The sequence below is a fragment of the Paroedura picta genome, chromosome 7, assembly GCF_049243985.1.
Source record: "Paroedura picta isolate Pp20150507F chromosome 7, Ppicta_v3.0, whole genome shotgun sequence".
Taxonomy (NCBI): Eukaryota; Metazoa; Chordata; class Lepidosauria; order Squamata; family Gekkonidae; genus Paroedura; species Paroedura picta.
In genome coordinates, this window is record NC_135375.1 from 15,525,171 (window position 1) to 15,542,758 (window position 17,588).

General features: G+C 50.2%; 1 protein-coding gene across 1 annotated transcript in view; it reads right to left on the reverse strand.

Moving 5' to 3' along the window:
* Window positions 1-17,588, reverse strand: part of MBD2 (methyl-CpG binding domain protein 2) — a 53,029-nt gene that overhangs the window by 8,513 nt on the left and 26,928 nt on the right. Inside the window, exons 3-5 of the mRNA XM_077346798.1 lie at window positions 12,800-12,937; window positions 6,107-6,197; window positions 3,121-3,298 (exon numbers count right to left, since the gene is read on the reverse strand). Coding sequence (XP_077202913.1) covers window positions 3,121-3,298; window positions 6,107-6,197; window positions 12,800-12,937 — 407 coding nt within the window. The remainder of the gene's footprint in view (window positions 1-3,120; window positions 3,299-6,106; window positions 6,198-12,799; window positions 12,938-17,588) is intronic.

A 17,588-nucleotide genomic window follows, 5' to 3' on the forward strand; every position in this document is an offset into this window, starting at 1 on the left:
GAAGTCAGTGACTTTCCCATTCAAGTGTTTAGCTTGATTTCGTAGGCTAAGCGTCAAAGACCGCACGGAGGGACAGAACTGCCAGGATAGGCAACTCAGTCAACCGTGGTCCCTGTCGGTGCCATGCCGTACTGATAGACAGAGAGGATGATCAGAGCCCCTAGGAAAGCTGATTTTCCAAAGAAACTAAACCTTGGAAACTCTTTTTGATTAATCAGTATTAGGCATCTGCAGAAAGCGACAGAGGACTGTGATTCCAGACTGCCCTCTGCTGGCGGTGGTCGGGCACTTCAACCATTCATCCACCCGCCATTGGATTTTATGAGTTCTCTGGTTGCTGCTGGGAGGCATAAGTAATAAGGGGGGGGAACCATGCTGTGTTAACTTTTTATGTTTCTATTACACTGTACAGGACAGAGCGGCGCTGAAAAAAAAATGCTTAGCGCTGAACTTTAAAAAGATGCCGGAGCCTATTATTACCAAAATAACTTTCAAGGGGAAAGAGAATGATTTGGGGATTTAGGACATCAAAAGCTGCCTCCCCCTCCCCCTCCCCCCCCCCAAGTTCAAACACTTCTAAGCCTGTTCAATATTCAACAAAACTTTTACCTACGTCGTTAAAATATGTTTAGGCAAGCTCTCTCCCTTTATTCGGATTAAGCACACGGCTTCCGAGAGCTTTTTGCAGAGAGAGATAAAACGCGAGAGGCCTGGTCTATGGGAAGAGAACGTGGTGTGATAAAGTTGTTCCGGGACTGTTCCATTTTGGGCTGCGGGGGAGGGGGGGGTTGAGAGTGGCAGCGTTTGACTCTGGAGAGTGGCAGCATTTGATTCCCTGCTCCTCCTCCACATGCAGCCAGCTTGGGTGACTTTGGACTCGTCCCGGTCCTCTTAGAGCTGTTCTCCCGCAGCAGTCCTATCAGAGCTCTCTCAGCCCCACCTGCCTCCCAGGGTGTCTGTTGTGGGGAGAAGGAGGGAAGGCGACTGTAAGGCGCTTTGAGACTCCCTCGGGTAGTACGAAGTGGAGTATAAAAGCCAACTCCTCTTCTTCTCACGGTTTGTCCCAATTCAGAACAAAGCGAACACCACTCAGGAAGGATTTGTGTGTGGGGGGGGGGGATGAGTTCCCGGAAGGGCATCCATAATGGTATTCTGGATTAATCGTAACTATGGAACTTCCAAGCAGAAAGTCTCAGATATTAGGAGCAAGTTACAAAGGGAGGGATTCCTGTCGGGTCCCTAACAGTGTACTCTGCTTTTCCCTGTAGCCTGAAGATGCATGACCCAGACACAAATTTACCATCTCTGGCAAGATCGGGGAGGGGGGGGGGAGATTTCCTACAGCATACAGACTAAAGCAACTAAATTCCTTAATCCTGTTACCAGAAACAACCCTCTCGGCCCCACACCTCTTCGCGTAACGTTTCTGAATTTGTTGTCACGAGCATATCCCCCAAACTGTGGCTTACAATGAGTTGGAAAAGGGGATTAGAACAGGACTCCTTGTTTCAGTCACCTGCGGTCATTTCCAGTCTGGACCGGAGATTATCAAGCGAATTGGGGTCAAGGAACATCTGGCAAGCCAGCCAGAGCCACGGGAGCACAGCTGGAAGTCTGGATGCCTGCATCTTCATGCTGCCCCCATAACATTGTGGTATCCAGAAGCAAGCAACTTTGATAGTTTGTTACCCCAGTAAAATGCACAAGAGAGAAAAGACTTCCGAAGAGAGTTCCAGGATGGTTGACAGAGATAAGGTGGCTTCATTTCTTTCACCTATGCCAGCGTGGTGCTGTGGTTAAGCGCAGCAGTCTCAAATCTGGAGAACTGGGTTTGATTCCCCACTCCTCCACATGCAGCCAACTGCGTGGCCTTGCAGAAGTCCCAGCTCTCTCCGAGATCTTTCGGCTACACCTGCCTCACAAAGGTGCCTGTTGTGGAGAGAGGAAGGGGAGGCAATCGGGAGCCCCTTTGTGACACGTGAGGCCTGCTGGATGACCTTGGGCCTGTCCCAGTTCCCTCAGAACTCTCTCAGAGCTCTCTCATCCTCACCTACCTCACAGGGTGTCTGTCGTGGGGAGAGGAAAGGGAAGGCGATTGCAAGCCGCTTTGAGACTCCTTTGGGTACAGAAAACCAGGGTATGGAAAACCAGCTCTTCTTCTCCTTCTGGTTGAAGTGGCTTTGAAGCAGCACCCTGCTTACCAAGAATGCAAACCGATTTGACCAGAATGAGAAAGGGACATTCCAGAGCACCCCAGTACTTCTTTCCCCCCTCTGTCTCCAGCTCGGACTAGGGAGTTTTCTCCTTCGACCGAATCAGACCATTGGTGCATCCACCCCCGGTCTTTTATTGTTAGCATTAGTATTAAATTAAATTTCTATACTGCCCTCCCGGAACCGGCTCAGGGCGGTGTCCATCGTACAATCAACAGCTAACCAGTAATTAGAGCTACTGATAAAACAGTTAAAACAGTTTAATTCTTTCGGCAACATCGATAGCCAATGGCAACATCAATTCTTGCTCCGTTTCCCAGAAAGGGGACTCTGTCAATGGATCGCTTCCAGGCTGTGGGGAGGGCGTTTTGTCAGGGAGGGCCCATAGATGTTACAAGGTCACTGCCCCCTTGCCAAAGGCTTGGTGGAAGAGCTCCATCTTGCAGGCCCTGCGGAACTGTGCCAGGGCGGAATACGAACCGAAACATAACTAAAACCAGTAAAGGTATGTACTGTATTGTACATACAAAACTGGAAAGTATCTTTGTGTATTGAAGAGAGAGGTGGAATGAGTAGAAATTAGGGAGGTCTTCTCTGTGGTGGAGAATAGTTCAGCAGTGGAATAGGCTGCCTAAGGAGGTGGTGAGCTCCCCCTCACTGGCCGTCTTCAAGCAAAGGCTGGATACACACTTTTCTTGGATGCTTTAGGATGCTTTGGGCTGATCCTGTGTTGAGCAGGGGGTTGGACTACATGGCCTATATGGCCCCTTCCAACTTTATGATTCTATGATTCTATGGCCTGTATGGCCCCTTCCAATATGATTCTATGGCCTGTATGGCCCCTTCCAACTCTATGATTCTATTCTATTCTATGTATTGGGAGCACTGTATTGAAAGTGAGACTTACCTAATATCCTCATCCGTCACGATGAAAGCTTTGCAGAGCGGCTGAGACGTATTGAGCCACACGGCTGGGTTCTTTTCGACAGCGGCGGACAGTTGCCCCGTGATGGGCGCCGAACTGGTGTGCAGTGCGCTGGCGACGGCTGACAAAAGGGTGTTGTCGTTGTTCCCTGGGCCGACACCTGAAACGGGAGCACAACACTCGCCTGTTCAAAGGCCATCTGCTTTGGAATGAGACGGGGAAGAGCGACCGATCTGGTTTCAAAGGCAGGACCTGCTGCCACCCCTAGCTTTATCTAAAAATAAATCGAGGGGAGTCCAAGAGGCACCATTCAGTGTGTGCCTGAGATCCTCGCAGATCGCTCCAGCCAGTGAGCCATGTTAGATGGCAGAGCAGAAAGCAGAGGCCATGATATAATGCTCTGAGAGGCTCCCTCATCAGCCTAGTCGAAAATACTAATTTCCCACTAAGGAAGGTTTTAACTACTTGGTTGTGAGGAGTCTCTTTGGCTTCTCCAAGGTGTTCAAGATGGCCAAGATGGTCAACCTGTGGTCCTCCAGATGTTTGTGGACTACAATTCCCATGAGCCCCTGCCAGCAAACGCTGGCAGGGGCTCATGGGAATTGTAGTCCGTGGACATCTGGAGGACCACAGGTTGACTACCCCTGGCCTAGGTGCCTCCCCTTATCCTGCCAGGTAAGTTAAGATGAGGGATGATTTATATGTTACAAAATCCACAGAACAATTGTGGACTTGGGGTAGAAGGACTTTGGGTTCAAGCAGCCTTTTTCAATCTTTTGACCGTGGAAATACCGCTCAAATATTTTTCAGGCTTCAAAGTACGGGGAAGTGAGGTCAGCTGGGCACACTTCTCTGCCACACACCCCGGAAGTGAGAGGAGACTTGGCTGGCGAAGGTTTAAATGCCCCCCCACTGACTCCAAGCCCCCCACTTTGGGAGGGGGTGGGTCAGTTGACATTTGACACACGTTGTAAACCACCCTGAACCTGTGTGCCAGGAGGGCGGTACATTAAAACCAATCAAGAATCACAATAATAATAATTTTTAGAATATAAATTTAATAATTAATAAAGAAACTTTTTCTTTCATCTTTTCTCAGAGCTGGAAAAGGCAGGCACCGGGTGGGAGGGCTCTACCTAACCGCCATTTTGAAAACTCCCATGCCACGGTAGCACTGAGGGGTCTTTGGGCTACCATCTGGTACCATGGTCCCACAGCTGGGAAACCCTGAGTTAAAGGTATGTCTGGAATTCCATGAGGAGAACTCAATTCCCAGATGTGCACAGGCCTCATTGGAGCTGCAAGGAGAAGGGGTTTCAACTATCCCTTCCATGCTGTGGAAACTGCCCCAGCAAGCCATTATTTATCCCACTGAGGAAACCAACATGAAGCTGAATCAGGCCCTTGGTCCATCGTGTCAGTCTTTATTCAGCCCAGCAATGGCTCTCTCCGGGGTCTTAGGCCGAGGGCTTTCACCTCACCTTTTACCTGACCTTTTACAGGGCATATGCCGGGTGTTGAACCTGCAACCTTCTGTGTGCCAAGCAGATGCTCTGCCAACTGAACCACAGCCTCTCCCCAGGTAAGGTCCCTAGAGCAGTTTGAGAGTGAGAGGAGGAGGCTTAAGACTCCTTCTTTGGGTCCCTGTTGCCTGAGATTTAGGTTCCCAGGCAGGAACTCCCAGAACGCATCTGTCTGAGATCCAAAAGGGGAACATGGACTTTATAACGTGAGACCATGACCAGCTCAGGGGAATCCAGTGTTTGAGCACAGATTTAACTGGGGTCTCTTGGTCTAACACTCTGGCCACTACACAATGTTGGATTATTCACATGCACCCACTTGCTTGTTAAAGGCTACTGGTGGGCCACCCTGCTGGATACGACAAATAGTCCATGTGATACAGCATCCTCTCCCACACTGTGGACAACCAGTTCCTCTGGATGGCCAACAATAGGGCACAGAGGCTGAGACTTCCGTAAGAACATAAGAATAACCTTGTTGGATCAGACCAGTGGTCCATCTAGTCCAGCATTCTCTCTCACAGTGGCCAACCAGTTCCTCTTAAAGGCCAACCAAAGAGCCCAGAGGCCAAGACCTTCAAAGAACACAAGAAGAGCCCTGCTGAGTCAGACCAGTGGTCCATCTGATCCAGCATCCTCTCTCTCACAGTGGCCAACCAGTCCTTGAAGGCCAACAACAGGCCCCAGAACCAAGGCCTTCAAAGAACGTAAGAAGAGCCTTGCTAAATCAGACGTGTTCCATCTAGACTAGCATCTATCTCACACAATGACCAACCAGTTCCTCTGGACGGCCAACAACATAGTGTCTGAGGCCTTTACAAGAACATAAGAAGAGCCCTGCTGGATCAGACCATGACCCAGCATCCTGTCTCACAAGGTGACCAGCCAGTTCCTCTGGATGGCCCACAACAGGGCACAGAGGCCAAGGCCTTCCCCCTAGGATTCTTCACCTGGAGGTTCCCATCAGTCCTCATGGTGAGTAGCCATGGATAGACCTATCCTCCAAGGGATAACCAGCACCCTGAACAAGATTGACCATTTTAGCTTTCCTAGTATGGCCTACCTTATGGCATGCGAGAACCATTGTGAGGATTCATAGATGGGAACGGGGCTGGTTCAAAGTATCTGGTCACCCCACACAAATCATGCCTGTTATTTATTCGCATACTGCAGTTGGCCAGATCATGGCGGATCTGGGTCCATACACTCCGGTTGGACCTAGCCACCAACAGCAGTACTGTAATCTAGCTGGAGATGCCCCTCATCTCCCGCTCTCCAATGGGATGGAGTGAGCCAAGCTGAGGATGCCATCCCCACGTTCAGTCAAACAAGAAGGATGCGAGCAACACCTGTTCAGGTGCAGGCCGGTCCCCGTTTCTGCAGGCCCCGGTTTGAAAGCCGCCAGTTTGTCAGAGCGCGTCAAACGTCACTGAGGCAAAGGGTACCTTGAAGGCCTTTCGGTAGCTCCATGGACTTTATGATCTGCTCACTCACATCGGAGGCGCTCAAGCCTTGCAGCCGCTTCTCCCAGAAAAGCTGAAAGATCGAAAGGCCCTGATTAATATCAGAAATGGCAACGCGCGGCGGGAAAGATGGAATATTCATCTTCGGCGTTCACTTTGACTGTCTGCAGCACTGCTGGGTTCACTTAGGGCAGCCTCGCTCGACTTTCTTGACCAGGGGTAGTCAAACTGCGGCCCTCCAGATGTCCATGGACTACAATTCCCAGGAGCCCCTGCCAGCTGGCAGGGGCTCCTGGGAATTGGAGTCCATGGACATCTGGAGGGCCGCAGTTTGACTACCCCTGTTCTTGACCATTGAGAAACCCCAGAAACCTTCAGGCTCCGAGAAGCCCCCCAAGTGGTCGGATGATGCAGAATATGATTGGGAAGCATAGCTGTGGACATGACCACCCAAGACCCCTCCTCTTCCACTCCCTCCAGGCCCCTCACTGGCCATTTTGGAAGGGGGGCTGGTCAACATGACCACAGAGAGTCCTATCACCCAATAAATGTTTGACACATTTGAGAAATATATTAAAAATTAATTAACTCCCGCCCATTCAAAAAACCCTTCCTGGGCCGTCAAGAAACCCCAGGCTTTCGTGAAGGGCTGGCTTAGGGGTATGCAGGAGCTTTTGAGTAATATACGGTTGGCATAGGATCAGCATGTGGACCCTATTGGTTGCCGTCCAGAGGAACTGGTGGGCCACCTTGTAGGACGGGATGCTGGACTAGATGCACCACGGGTCTGATCCAGCTGGGCTCTTCTGATGTTTTTAAATCGAGGGAACAAGCAGGAACGACAGCGGACAAACCAAAAAGGATCACGCAACTCAAAAATTTTAAAAAGGGAAGGGGGAAACTGTACGTTATGCGTTGACGAAGACACCCTGGTGACTAAGCACATAAATATTTGCGACTGAAGGGGACTATGGCATCTAATCAAATCACTCTGAATCATGTTCTTCCCTTGAGAGTCAAAGCATCTCCAACGTAACGGCTCTTTGTGAGAAATGAGGCCCCCCCCTGGCAGTTCGTAAGGAGACGACAGTAAATTTTTTAACATTATTTAAGCTGGATGTAATGGGACCTAAATTGCTCAGTCGCTTTCATGCGCATCGTTAGCGGAAGGACCCCATCAATGCTCCCCTCGTTCGAGCTGGTTTTAAATCAATTTAGGTTACAATTATGTCAGCCGAGGTAGGTGATTCCCGCCGAGCATGCTCGGGTTGACGATGTGATGGATGAGCTTTGCGCATCACTGTAATTGCTTAATTTCAGTGTTTCCCACACAGGCCATTAATATTTTGATGTCCAATTAAGATTAATTTTAAGACAGGTTCTCGTGACAAGTGACCGCTTGGGTCGTGCGGCTTTCATTCGCTTGTTTACACGTGTTGGAGGGCAACTCAATTATGTAATGGCTCCATCCCCTTCATCGGTCCTAAATATTAATGGAGGGCTACATTAGCAGACAGTTAAGGTTGGTCTCCTGGACACCACTCAGCGATGACAGAGCATTTGTATGGTGTGCAGAAACTTCTCAAGTGGTTAATTGTGAACCACTGTAAGGATTGCAGCATATCAGGGTCCCTTGGGTTTTTCAAATTATAGCTAGGGTTGGGGGTTTTTTCTTCCCTATATACTCACGTATAAGCCTAGTTTTGCAGCACTTTTTCACACTGAAAAGGCCCTCCTTGGCTTATATGAGGGTATATACGGTAATTGAAATAAAAGCCTGCACCAGCCAGCCAATCATTGCATTGCCTTTTGCAAATGTGTACTGCAAGCTGAGCTTGCTCTGGCAGCTTGTAGGACATCAACGGTTTGACTGAGGGACAACTGAACTGGGATAATACTGCTTTTACATTTGTAATGATTGTGTCGTCAGTCTCCCCAAGATTTCATGGGCTAAACATCACATCCGAAATCTGCGTTACTAAAGAGGTCGATTTGGAACGAGAAGAGCTCTTCTAGATCTCAGACTGGGAAGGGAGATGTGAAGGTTGAGCCTGGGACATTCCAGGTACCTTACTATTACCTCTGGACCTCTCTCCACAAAATGGGCACCTGGAGAAAGTGGCTCATTTGGAAGGTGGCCCCTGTGACATTCTGCCTCCATTGAAGACCCTCTCCTCCCCAAATCTCACTATTCCTAGGTCTTATCAGGGCAACGTACAAGTAGGGGGACGGAAGGGTGTTTTTTAATAGGGCTCAGTCAGAAAGTAGATTTTGTTATCTAAGAGGCGATGCGACAAATTTGAGGAAGCGCCAAAAAGAGAAAAACAAGTTGGCGTGTTTCGGAAACCTCTAGCATGCGCCATTTGTGTGTGGCATCCAAAAGGGGGCCGAAAGGACATTTGCATACTGTAAAAAATTAAGGAACTAATAAATTTAGCACTCCTGTTCTGCTTTGGCAATGAAAAAAAAATTGCTGTACAACAAGACGATTGTGAACAAGGTTGAGAACTGATTTTTTTTAAGACTACAAAAATACGTGTGCCTTAGGAAGCTGCCCTCTATTGAGCCAACGCAGTGGTCTGTTAAAGAATCACACCGAGCCGTGGAAGAGACCACAAAGGGTCATCCAGTCCAGCCCGACAGCTGCCCATTCAAGCTCCTCCTAAATATTTCCAACTGAGGAGACTCCACCACCTCCTAAATATTTCCAACTCTCTCAACCTCTCTTCATAAGGCCTGGATTCCAACCCCTGAACCGTCCTAGTCACCCGTCTCTGAACATGCTCCAACTGGTCCATATCCTTCTTCAACTAAGGCACCCAGAACTGGACACGAGGTCAGTACTGTCTACTTGGAAGGGCTTCACAAGTCCAGAGCGTCAGGCTAAAGCCCTGTACATCTTTTACTACGACTCAATTCTTAACAGGATTTGTCAGGGCCTGAGGCTCAGGGGTAGAGCATCTGCTTGGCACGCAGAAGGTCCCAGGTTCTATTCCTGGCATCTCAAGTTAAATAGATCCGGTAGCAGATGAGGTTGAAAGACCCTGGGAGCCACTGCCAGCCTGAATACACAATACAGATTAAGATCTCACTGTATGTCTAGGCATCTCTAGGGACTTACACCAAAGGAAAATTCAGTGCGGTTTAGATTTGGCAGGAAATGATTTGGGTATACCTGAATCACCTGAACCACAGTATCAGCAAAGGCATTCAGATTCAGGTGATTTGGGTACAGCTGAATCAGTTCAGGCTCTGAAGCATTTAAAGGGATATCCCCATAAATGCCTGGGAGCTTGCCCAACAGCTGATGACATTGAGAGAAGTCTCTCAGAGAGATAAAAGGTATGTCAGGTGGGGGAAGGCTGTTAAACTGCTTAACAGCCAGCTGATTTGGGGAGAGGCTTCTCTCTCTGGATCAGCTTGGGCTTTGCAGGAGGAGGGATTCAAACCATCTATCCCTCACATAGTCTGACAGCTAGCTTATCCGGGTTTGCAAGTTTCAGAGGACTCTGAGGGAGGGGCATTTAAAGAGCTCATCAAACAGCTGAGCCTTAGGCCTCAGGTTCGGTGGTTGGTGGGCTCTCCTCTCCCTCAAATCCTTCCCTCCCTCGGCCATCTCTGCACTGCCTGGGGAGGGAGGGGGCATTTAAAGAACCCACCAAACAGCTGAGCCTCAGGCCTCAGGTTTGGTGGTTGGTTGGTTCTTCTCTCCTGCAAACCCTCCCTCCCTGTTTGGTGGGCTCTTCCCTCCCTCAGCCATCTCTGCACTGCCTGGGGAGGGAGAGGGCATTTAAAGAACCCACCAAACCACTAAGCCTGAGGCCTCAGGTTCGGTGGTTGGCAGGCTCTTCTCTCCTCAAATCCTTCCCTCCCTCAGCCATCTCTGCACTGCCTGGGGAGGCAGGGAGGGGGCATTTAAAGAATCCACCAAACAGCTGAACCTCAGGCTTCAGGTTTGGTGGTTGGTTGGTTCTTCTCTCCTGCAAAACCTTCCCTCCCTGTTTGGTGGGCTCTTCCCTCCCTCAGCCATCTCTGCACTGCCTGGAGAGGGAGGGGGCATTTAAAGAGCCCACCAAACAGCTGAGCCTCAGGCTCAGCTGTTTGGGGGGCTCTCAGCTGAATCTCGAATCAGCCAAATTGATTTGGGCTTGTCTGATTTGCCCAATTAAAACTGATAGGCTGTGTGATCCAGCAGGTAAGCCCGAAAATACTCCAATCAGCACTGACTGGAGTATTTTCAAGCTTATCCGAGCCGAATTGCCCGTCCACAGGCATCACGTTTGTCCTCACCCGTTCTGGCTGTCCAGATCTCATCAGAGCCCGGAAGCTTAATGGATTCAGTCCATGTTAGTACTTGAATGGGAGACCACCAAGCCTGTTCAGGGTTCCTATGCAGAGGCAGGCCATGGCAATCCACATCTGACTGTCACATGCTTTAAAAACCCCAAGGCAGGTTGCCATACGTTCATTGTGACAAGATGGCAAACTTTACTTTTACAGATCTCAGAAGCTAAGCAGGGCTGACATCTGGTTTGTATTTGGGTGGCAGACTGCCAAGGATTTGGATGGAGTTTCCCCAAATACCACGAGGGGTCATGACATGGAGGCAAGAAATGGCAAACCCCCTCCAAAAGTTCCTTTCCTGGCTTCCAGGCAATCCTCAGATTTCCTGGTTACACGACAAACGTCATACGATAAATATTTACTTTTAAAGCAGGGGCACAGGTGTGTCTCCCCCCCCCCATGTTTTAAAATTTAACAGGCCGGAAGAAAATGAAGGTTATTTTAAGCCAACTTGAAGCCTGTTTTGTTGGTTTTTCAGAATAACAACTGAAATGTTGCAAATCCATCCGAGTCCGTCCATGTTTCCGGGGGGGGGGGGGGAATGCTAGTGCTGAGCAAAGATTCGCAGCACCACCTTGTGTCCGTTACTTGCAGTAAAAGCAACTTCATGTGAAAGGGGCTGCAGAAATATAGGAGGAAAACATCTGGTTCCCAGGAACATCTGTGATTACAGGTAACTCTTGGGTCTCTTCCAAGCAGATTATTTATTTTGGGAACCGACCAGGGCTTCTGCATTGAGAGTTCAAGGTCACCCAGGAGGATAAGCTTATTTTAGGAGGGTCTAATCCAAGGGTAGTCAAACTGCGGCCCTCTAGATGTCCATGGACTACAATTCCCACGAGCCCCTGCCAGCGAATGATGGCAGGGGCTCATGGGAATTGTAGTCCATGGACATCTGGAGGGCCACAGTTTGACTACCCCTGGTCTAAGAGGAAAGGCTAGTAAAAAAAAAAAGATGAACTTACAACTACACATCTGGAAGACAGAGGAGGAAATGTGCATTTAGAAAAAGTCTTCATCTTACAAACATCTTAAACCCCGCAAATCCCCCAGTAATCAAGTCCAGGGTTTCATGACGGTTGGTATTACGAAGATGGTGGTCCCTGGTTCAGCCTTCGGCATCCCCAATTTGCAAAGAAACAGGCAGTCATCATGCAAAAGCTTTCGACCTTGGACCCTGGAGAGCTGCTGCCGATCTGAGTAGATAATACTGATTTGGATGGATTCAGTATAAGGCAGCTGCAGAATCACAGAATCATAGAGTTGGAAGGGGCCATAGAGGCCATCTAGTCCAACCCCCTGCTCAACGCAGGATCAGCCCAAAGCATCCTAAAGCATCCAAGAAAAGTGTGTATCCAACCTTTGCTTGAAGACTGCCAGTGAGGGGGAGCTCACCACCTCCTTAGGCAGCCTATTCCACTGCTGAACTACTCTGTGAAATTTTTTTTCCTGATATCTAGCCTATATCGTTGTACTTGAAGTTTAAACCCATTACTGCGTGTCCTCTCCTCTGCAGCCAACAGAAACAGCATCCTGCCCTCCTCCAAGTGACAACCTTTCAAATACTTAAAGAGGGCTATCATGTCCCCTCTCAACCTCCTTTTCTCCAGGCTGAACATCCCCAAGTCGCTCAACCTATCTTCATAGCTGCACGTGCTCATGGGGAAAGTGCCAAAATCTTCATGTCATTTAAAAAACCCCAACTCATTTTGGAAGCTGCCTTTCTCTGAGTCAGACCCTTGGTCCACCTAGTCAGACTGGCAGTGGCTCTCCAGGGTCTCAGGGAAAGATCTTTCACATCCCCTTACACCTGATCCTTTTACGCTGGAGATGCCAAAGATGGAACCTGGGACTTCCTGCATGCCGGGCAGATGCTCCACCACAGAGCCACAGTGCCCCGAACTGAGCAGTGATGCAACGGCTCCTGTGGAGGCTTGCTTGCTGATTTCTGCTTTTCCGGGGGGAGAAAGTGGCGTCAAATCTCAGCTGATCTATGGCGATCCTGTAGGGCAGGGGTAGTCAAACTGCGGCCCTCCAGATGTCCATGGACTACAATTCCCAGGAGCCCCTGCCAGCATTCGCTGGCAGGGGCTCCTGGGAATTGTAGTCCATGGACATCTGGAGGGCCGCAGTCTGACTACCCCTGCTGTAGTGTCTCCCTACAGAGAGATGTCTGGAGGTGGTTTCCCATTGCCTGCCTCTGTGCAGCAATCCCGGACTTCCTTGTTCGTCTCCCATCCAAGGCCAGCCCTGCTTGGCTTCCGAGATCTGATGAGAGCAGCCTAGCCCAGGCCGTCCAGGACAGGGGACTGTTGTCCTTCCTCCGCTTACCTGTCTCGGCTGTTCGATCACTCGCTGTGGATCCGACTTCACCTTGTTACTGGGGTGGTTGGTGACCTTGGTGACAGGCTGTTTGAAAATGGACGCTGTTTGTCTAATCGGCAGGGTTGTGTTTAAGTCTGGTTTGCCCTGTTCAAAGGAGGGAGGGGGAGAGAAATGCAGGCATGTTATTGATCCCTGTTGCACCGAAGAGATCAAGGGGAGAGCTTCTGAAAGGACCGAGAGTTAAATGATCAGGTTTTTTCACACCTGGGCCACACATTCTGCCCGTGTCTTCGACGAGCGATGGATCTAGAGCCAGCGTGGTGTTGTGGTTAGGAGCGAGAGGCTCTATTCTGGAGAACTGGGTTGGATTCCCCACTCCTCCTCGAGCAGCTGGGTGATCCTGGGCAAGACACAGTTCTCTCGGAGTTCCCTCAGCATCACCAGAGAGCTGGCATGGGGTAGTGGTTAAGAGCAGCAGTTTCTAATCTGGTAACCCAGGTTTGATTCCCCGCTTCTCCACATGCAGCTAGCTGGATGGCTGACCTTGGGCTCATCGCAATCATGATAGTGCTGTTCTCACAGAGCAGTACTATCAGGGCTCTCTCTGCTCCACACTCCTCACAGGGTGACTGTTGTGGGGAGAGGAAGAGAAGGCGATTGTAAACTGCTTTGAAACTCCTTCTGGTAGAGCAAAAGCAAGGTATAAAAAAAAGCCCTCTTCTACCTCATAGGGTATCTGTTGTGGAAAGAGGAAGGCAACTGTAAACCACTTTGAGACTCCTTCAGGTTAGTAAATAGCGGGATACAATAAACCAGCTCTTCTTTTTGCCGTTATCTAGCCAGTACCATTCTGCCCATTACGCACTTGTAGGATAATGCACTTTTAGTGTGCTGGGTTTTCCTGTGCAGAACAGGATAATCTAACGTGCATTGGAAATGCATTATCCAACATGTGCATAATGTTTAAACCCATTACTGAAGGATAAGACCAGCAGTAATAGGTTCAAATGTCATATAGAAAAGTACCAGCTAGATAATCAGGAGGGAAATTTTCACAGTCAGAGTAGTTCAGCAATGGAATCGGCTGCCAAAGGAGCTGGCAATCTCCCCCTCACGAGGTCCAGATTTAGATTAAGAAAGGCCTTAGGCTGTTCAATTTGTGGGCACCCCCCCAATCCCCACGCACCCTGACAACTAAAGGAAGATGGATGAGTCATAGAATCATAGAGTTGGAAGGGACCTCCTGGGTCATCTAGTCCAACCCCCTGCACTATGCAGGACACTCACAACCCTCTCGCTCACCCACTATCACCTGCCACCCCCTTGAACCTTCACAGAATCAGTGTCAGATGGCTATCCAGCCTCTATTTACAAGTTTCCAAAAATGGAGAACCCACCACCTCGCGAGGAAGCCTGTTCCACTGAGAAACCGCTCTGTCAGGAACTTCTTCCGGAGGTTTAGACGGAATTTCTTTTGAATTAATTTCATCCCATTGGTTCTGGTCCATCCCTCCGGGGCAAGGGACAGAAAAAAGAAAACAAAGGAGTCAAGAATGTTGTGGCTGATGCCAAGCCTGTGGGCCCTGTTCCAGCCTTCCACTCCCTTCTTGGGGTGGGGCCTCTCTCTCCTTTATTGCTGCCATCACTCACCACTTTAGTAGCCTTCCCCGAGGGACAGTGAGGCCCCTCAGCTAGGTTCCTGCTTTAGGGTAACAGCACTGAAATGTTGGGAGTTGGCAACCACCCAGCTTTATCTTGTTTTCCTCCCCTGGTCCCTCTCAATGTGCTGGCACTACCAGTCACTTTTTTATACCAAAAACTCAAGCTTCTTTAATTTGCACTTTTAAGATTTGTAAATCGACAATCCCACCAGCACACACCACGTGAGATAAAATAACAGCGCTTTTAAACACACACAGGGCATAAAATAAAAGGGCAAAGAAATGCTTTCCTCTTTCCCTACACTGAAGAAGGCGAGAGGTTCACTTTGCCATTCAAAACCTGGTCTCACCATCTGTTTCCTGCACTTCGGGAGGTGAGGCTCCTTGCTGGCTGCTCTTCCAGCCTCCCCCAATTTCGTATGTGGCCAAGCCAGGCCATGCCCCTCTATCTAGGGCAACCAGGACCTTCTCTGCAGAAAGGGTCTTGCAACCGTTCCCCTTGGTGATTCCAGGAGACACCGTCTTTTTGGCTGCTCCTCTGGCCTCCCACAATTTCACTTGTGGCCAAGCCAGGCCATGCCCCTTTGCCTAGGGCAGTGGTCCCCAACCCGCGGCCCGCGGCCCGAAGGCCTTGGCGCCGGGCTGCGGCTCCCTCTCCCCGCCCCCCCCCCGCAGTAAAAAACTTCCCAGGCCGCAAGCTTGTGGCCCGGGAAGCTTCTTACTGCGGGAGGGCGGGGAGAGGGAATCAGGGCTGCGCCCGCACATTGCGCATGCGCGGCCGAATCGCGCATGTGCGAAAGCATGCGCAAAATGCACGGCATGCGCGGGCGGGCAGTTGCCCTGCCGGTCCCCAGCCTCAAAAAGGTTGGGGACCACTGGCCTAGGGCAAGCAGGACCTTCTCTGCAGAAAGGGTCTTACAAGAGCTCCCCTTGGTGATTCCAGGAGACACCGTCTTTTTGGCTGCTCCTCTGGCCTCCCACAATTTCACTTGTGGCCAAGCCAGGCCATGCCCCCCTGCCTAGGGCAACCAGGGCGTTCCCCGGAGCCTAAATACCCATGAGCTCCTCCCCCTGGTGGAGCCTGTTTCCTCCATCTCCTTCCATCCTTCCGAGGTCGGTAAAATGAGTACCTAGCTTGCTGGGGGGTAAATGGTAATGACTGGGTAAGGCACTGGCAAACCACCCCGTATTGAGTCTGCCAAGAAAACGCTAGAGGGCGTCACCCCAAGGGTCAGACATGACTCGGTGCTTGCACAGGGGATACCTTTACCTTTACCTTTACCTTATTATGACAGCATGTGTAAGAAAGGATTATGACAGTGTCAGAAACATTATACACCTTGGCTGGAGGCCCCCTAGAGTTGGAGGCCCTAGGTCAGGGGTAGTCAAACTGCGGCCCTCCAGATGTCCATGGACTACAATTCCCAGAAGCCCCTGCCAGCGAATGCTGGCAGGGGCTTCTGGGAAATGTAGTCCATGGACATCTGGAGGGCCGCAGTTTGACTACCCCTGCCCTAGGTTTTGGCCTGGTCAGCCTATTGATAAATCTGGCCCTGCCCCTTACTGGCAGTCTTCAAGCAGCGGCTGGATATATCCTGGATGCTTTATGCAGACTAGATGGTCTGCAAAGCCCCTTCCAACTATGATCCTATGATTCTGATGAAACAACATTTTCAGCAATTCTGTGGGCCGTCTGACACACGCTGTGCATTCAACATCCAACTCACTCAGCCATGTCTCTAGAAAACTTTGCTCCACGTTGTTGTACATGGTTCCCTCTTTTTTAACTTATCCCTATTACAATCCCTTGAAGTACATTAGACCAGTGGTCCCCAACCCCTGGTCTGGGAACCGGGACCGGTCTGTAGATCAGCTGGTACCGGCCGCGGGTCCTCCTTGTCCTCCTCCCCGGCTGCTGCCTCGGGGGCTGCCCTGCCCCCTGGCTGGGGCTCCCCCTTGTTGTGGCACTGTGCAGCTGCTGCTAGCAGTGCCCCCCAGCGGGCGGCGGGAAGTCAGGGGCACCGGAGGGAAAGCAAGTGGAGCAGGGGCTCAGGCGGCGGTGGCAACATCCCTTGGCAAAAGACTACCCCCCCCCCCCCGGCCTCAGTAAAATTGTCAAGTGTTGACTGGTCCCCGGTGATAAAAAGGTTGAGGACCACTGCATTGGACAAAAGATGCTTCCATGCATGCTGAATAATGCATGTCTAATGTGCTTTAGCAATTGTCTCCAAATGGATTATTCTGTTTCACACAGGAGATTCCAGTTGCATAGATCACTGGGAGCAGGTTGAAAGTGCGCAATTCAGTATGCGTGGAAGCAGCTTACAAACTACCGGCCCAGAGGCATCTGGCGAGTTCCATGACAAGTCATAACTTGCATCCGGGTCCCTAACCCTGGCACCAGACTGTAGGTTTTGAAATAGGGAGCTTTTGCTTTCAGACTCATTCTGAGAAGAGAACAAGTTTCGAAAACTTGCTTGACAATGGAGAAAAGTGCGTACGTGCCCACACAAATGTTCCAAAACAGCTTCAAAAAGCTGTCCCGACATTACTTTTTATGTAAACCGCCCAGGGTTGTATGGGAGGGCGGTATAAGAATCTTAATTAATTAATTAAATGACTTTGCTAATTCAGTACGAGGGAATCAACGGTGCCATTGGCAGGCACCGCCTGGGTGACTGGTCCAGAAAGCACAACCCTCACTCCTGAACTTGACTGGCTACAAAGTGGTCAAGTCATCTCGTTAAGGGAAGAGGCCATGGCCCAGGGGCAGAGCACCTGCTTTGGCATGCAGAAGGTCCCAGGTTCAATCCCCAGCCTCTCCAGTAAGGATCAGGTTGTAGGTGATGTTCAAGACCTTCTGGGTTGAGACACCCTGGAGAGCTGATGCCAGTCTGAATAGGCAATACTGATTTTTTTGGGGGGGGGCAAGGGCCTTCTTCAGGAGAAGGCAACGACAAAGGGGTGGCAGGTTACAGTAGATGAGCGATTGGGATGTGAGTGTCCTGCATAGTGTAGGGGGTTGGACTAAATGACCCATGAGATCCCTTCCAACTCTATGATTCTATGTGGTTATCGGTTCATGTTCAGGCCCTCATCCCCTGACTGGCTAGGATAGCTTGAAGTGAGAGAAA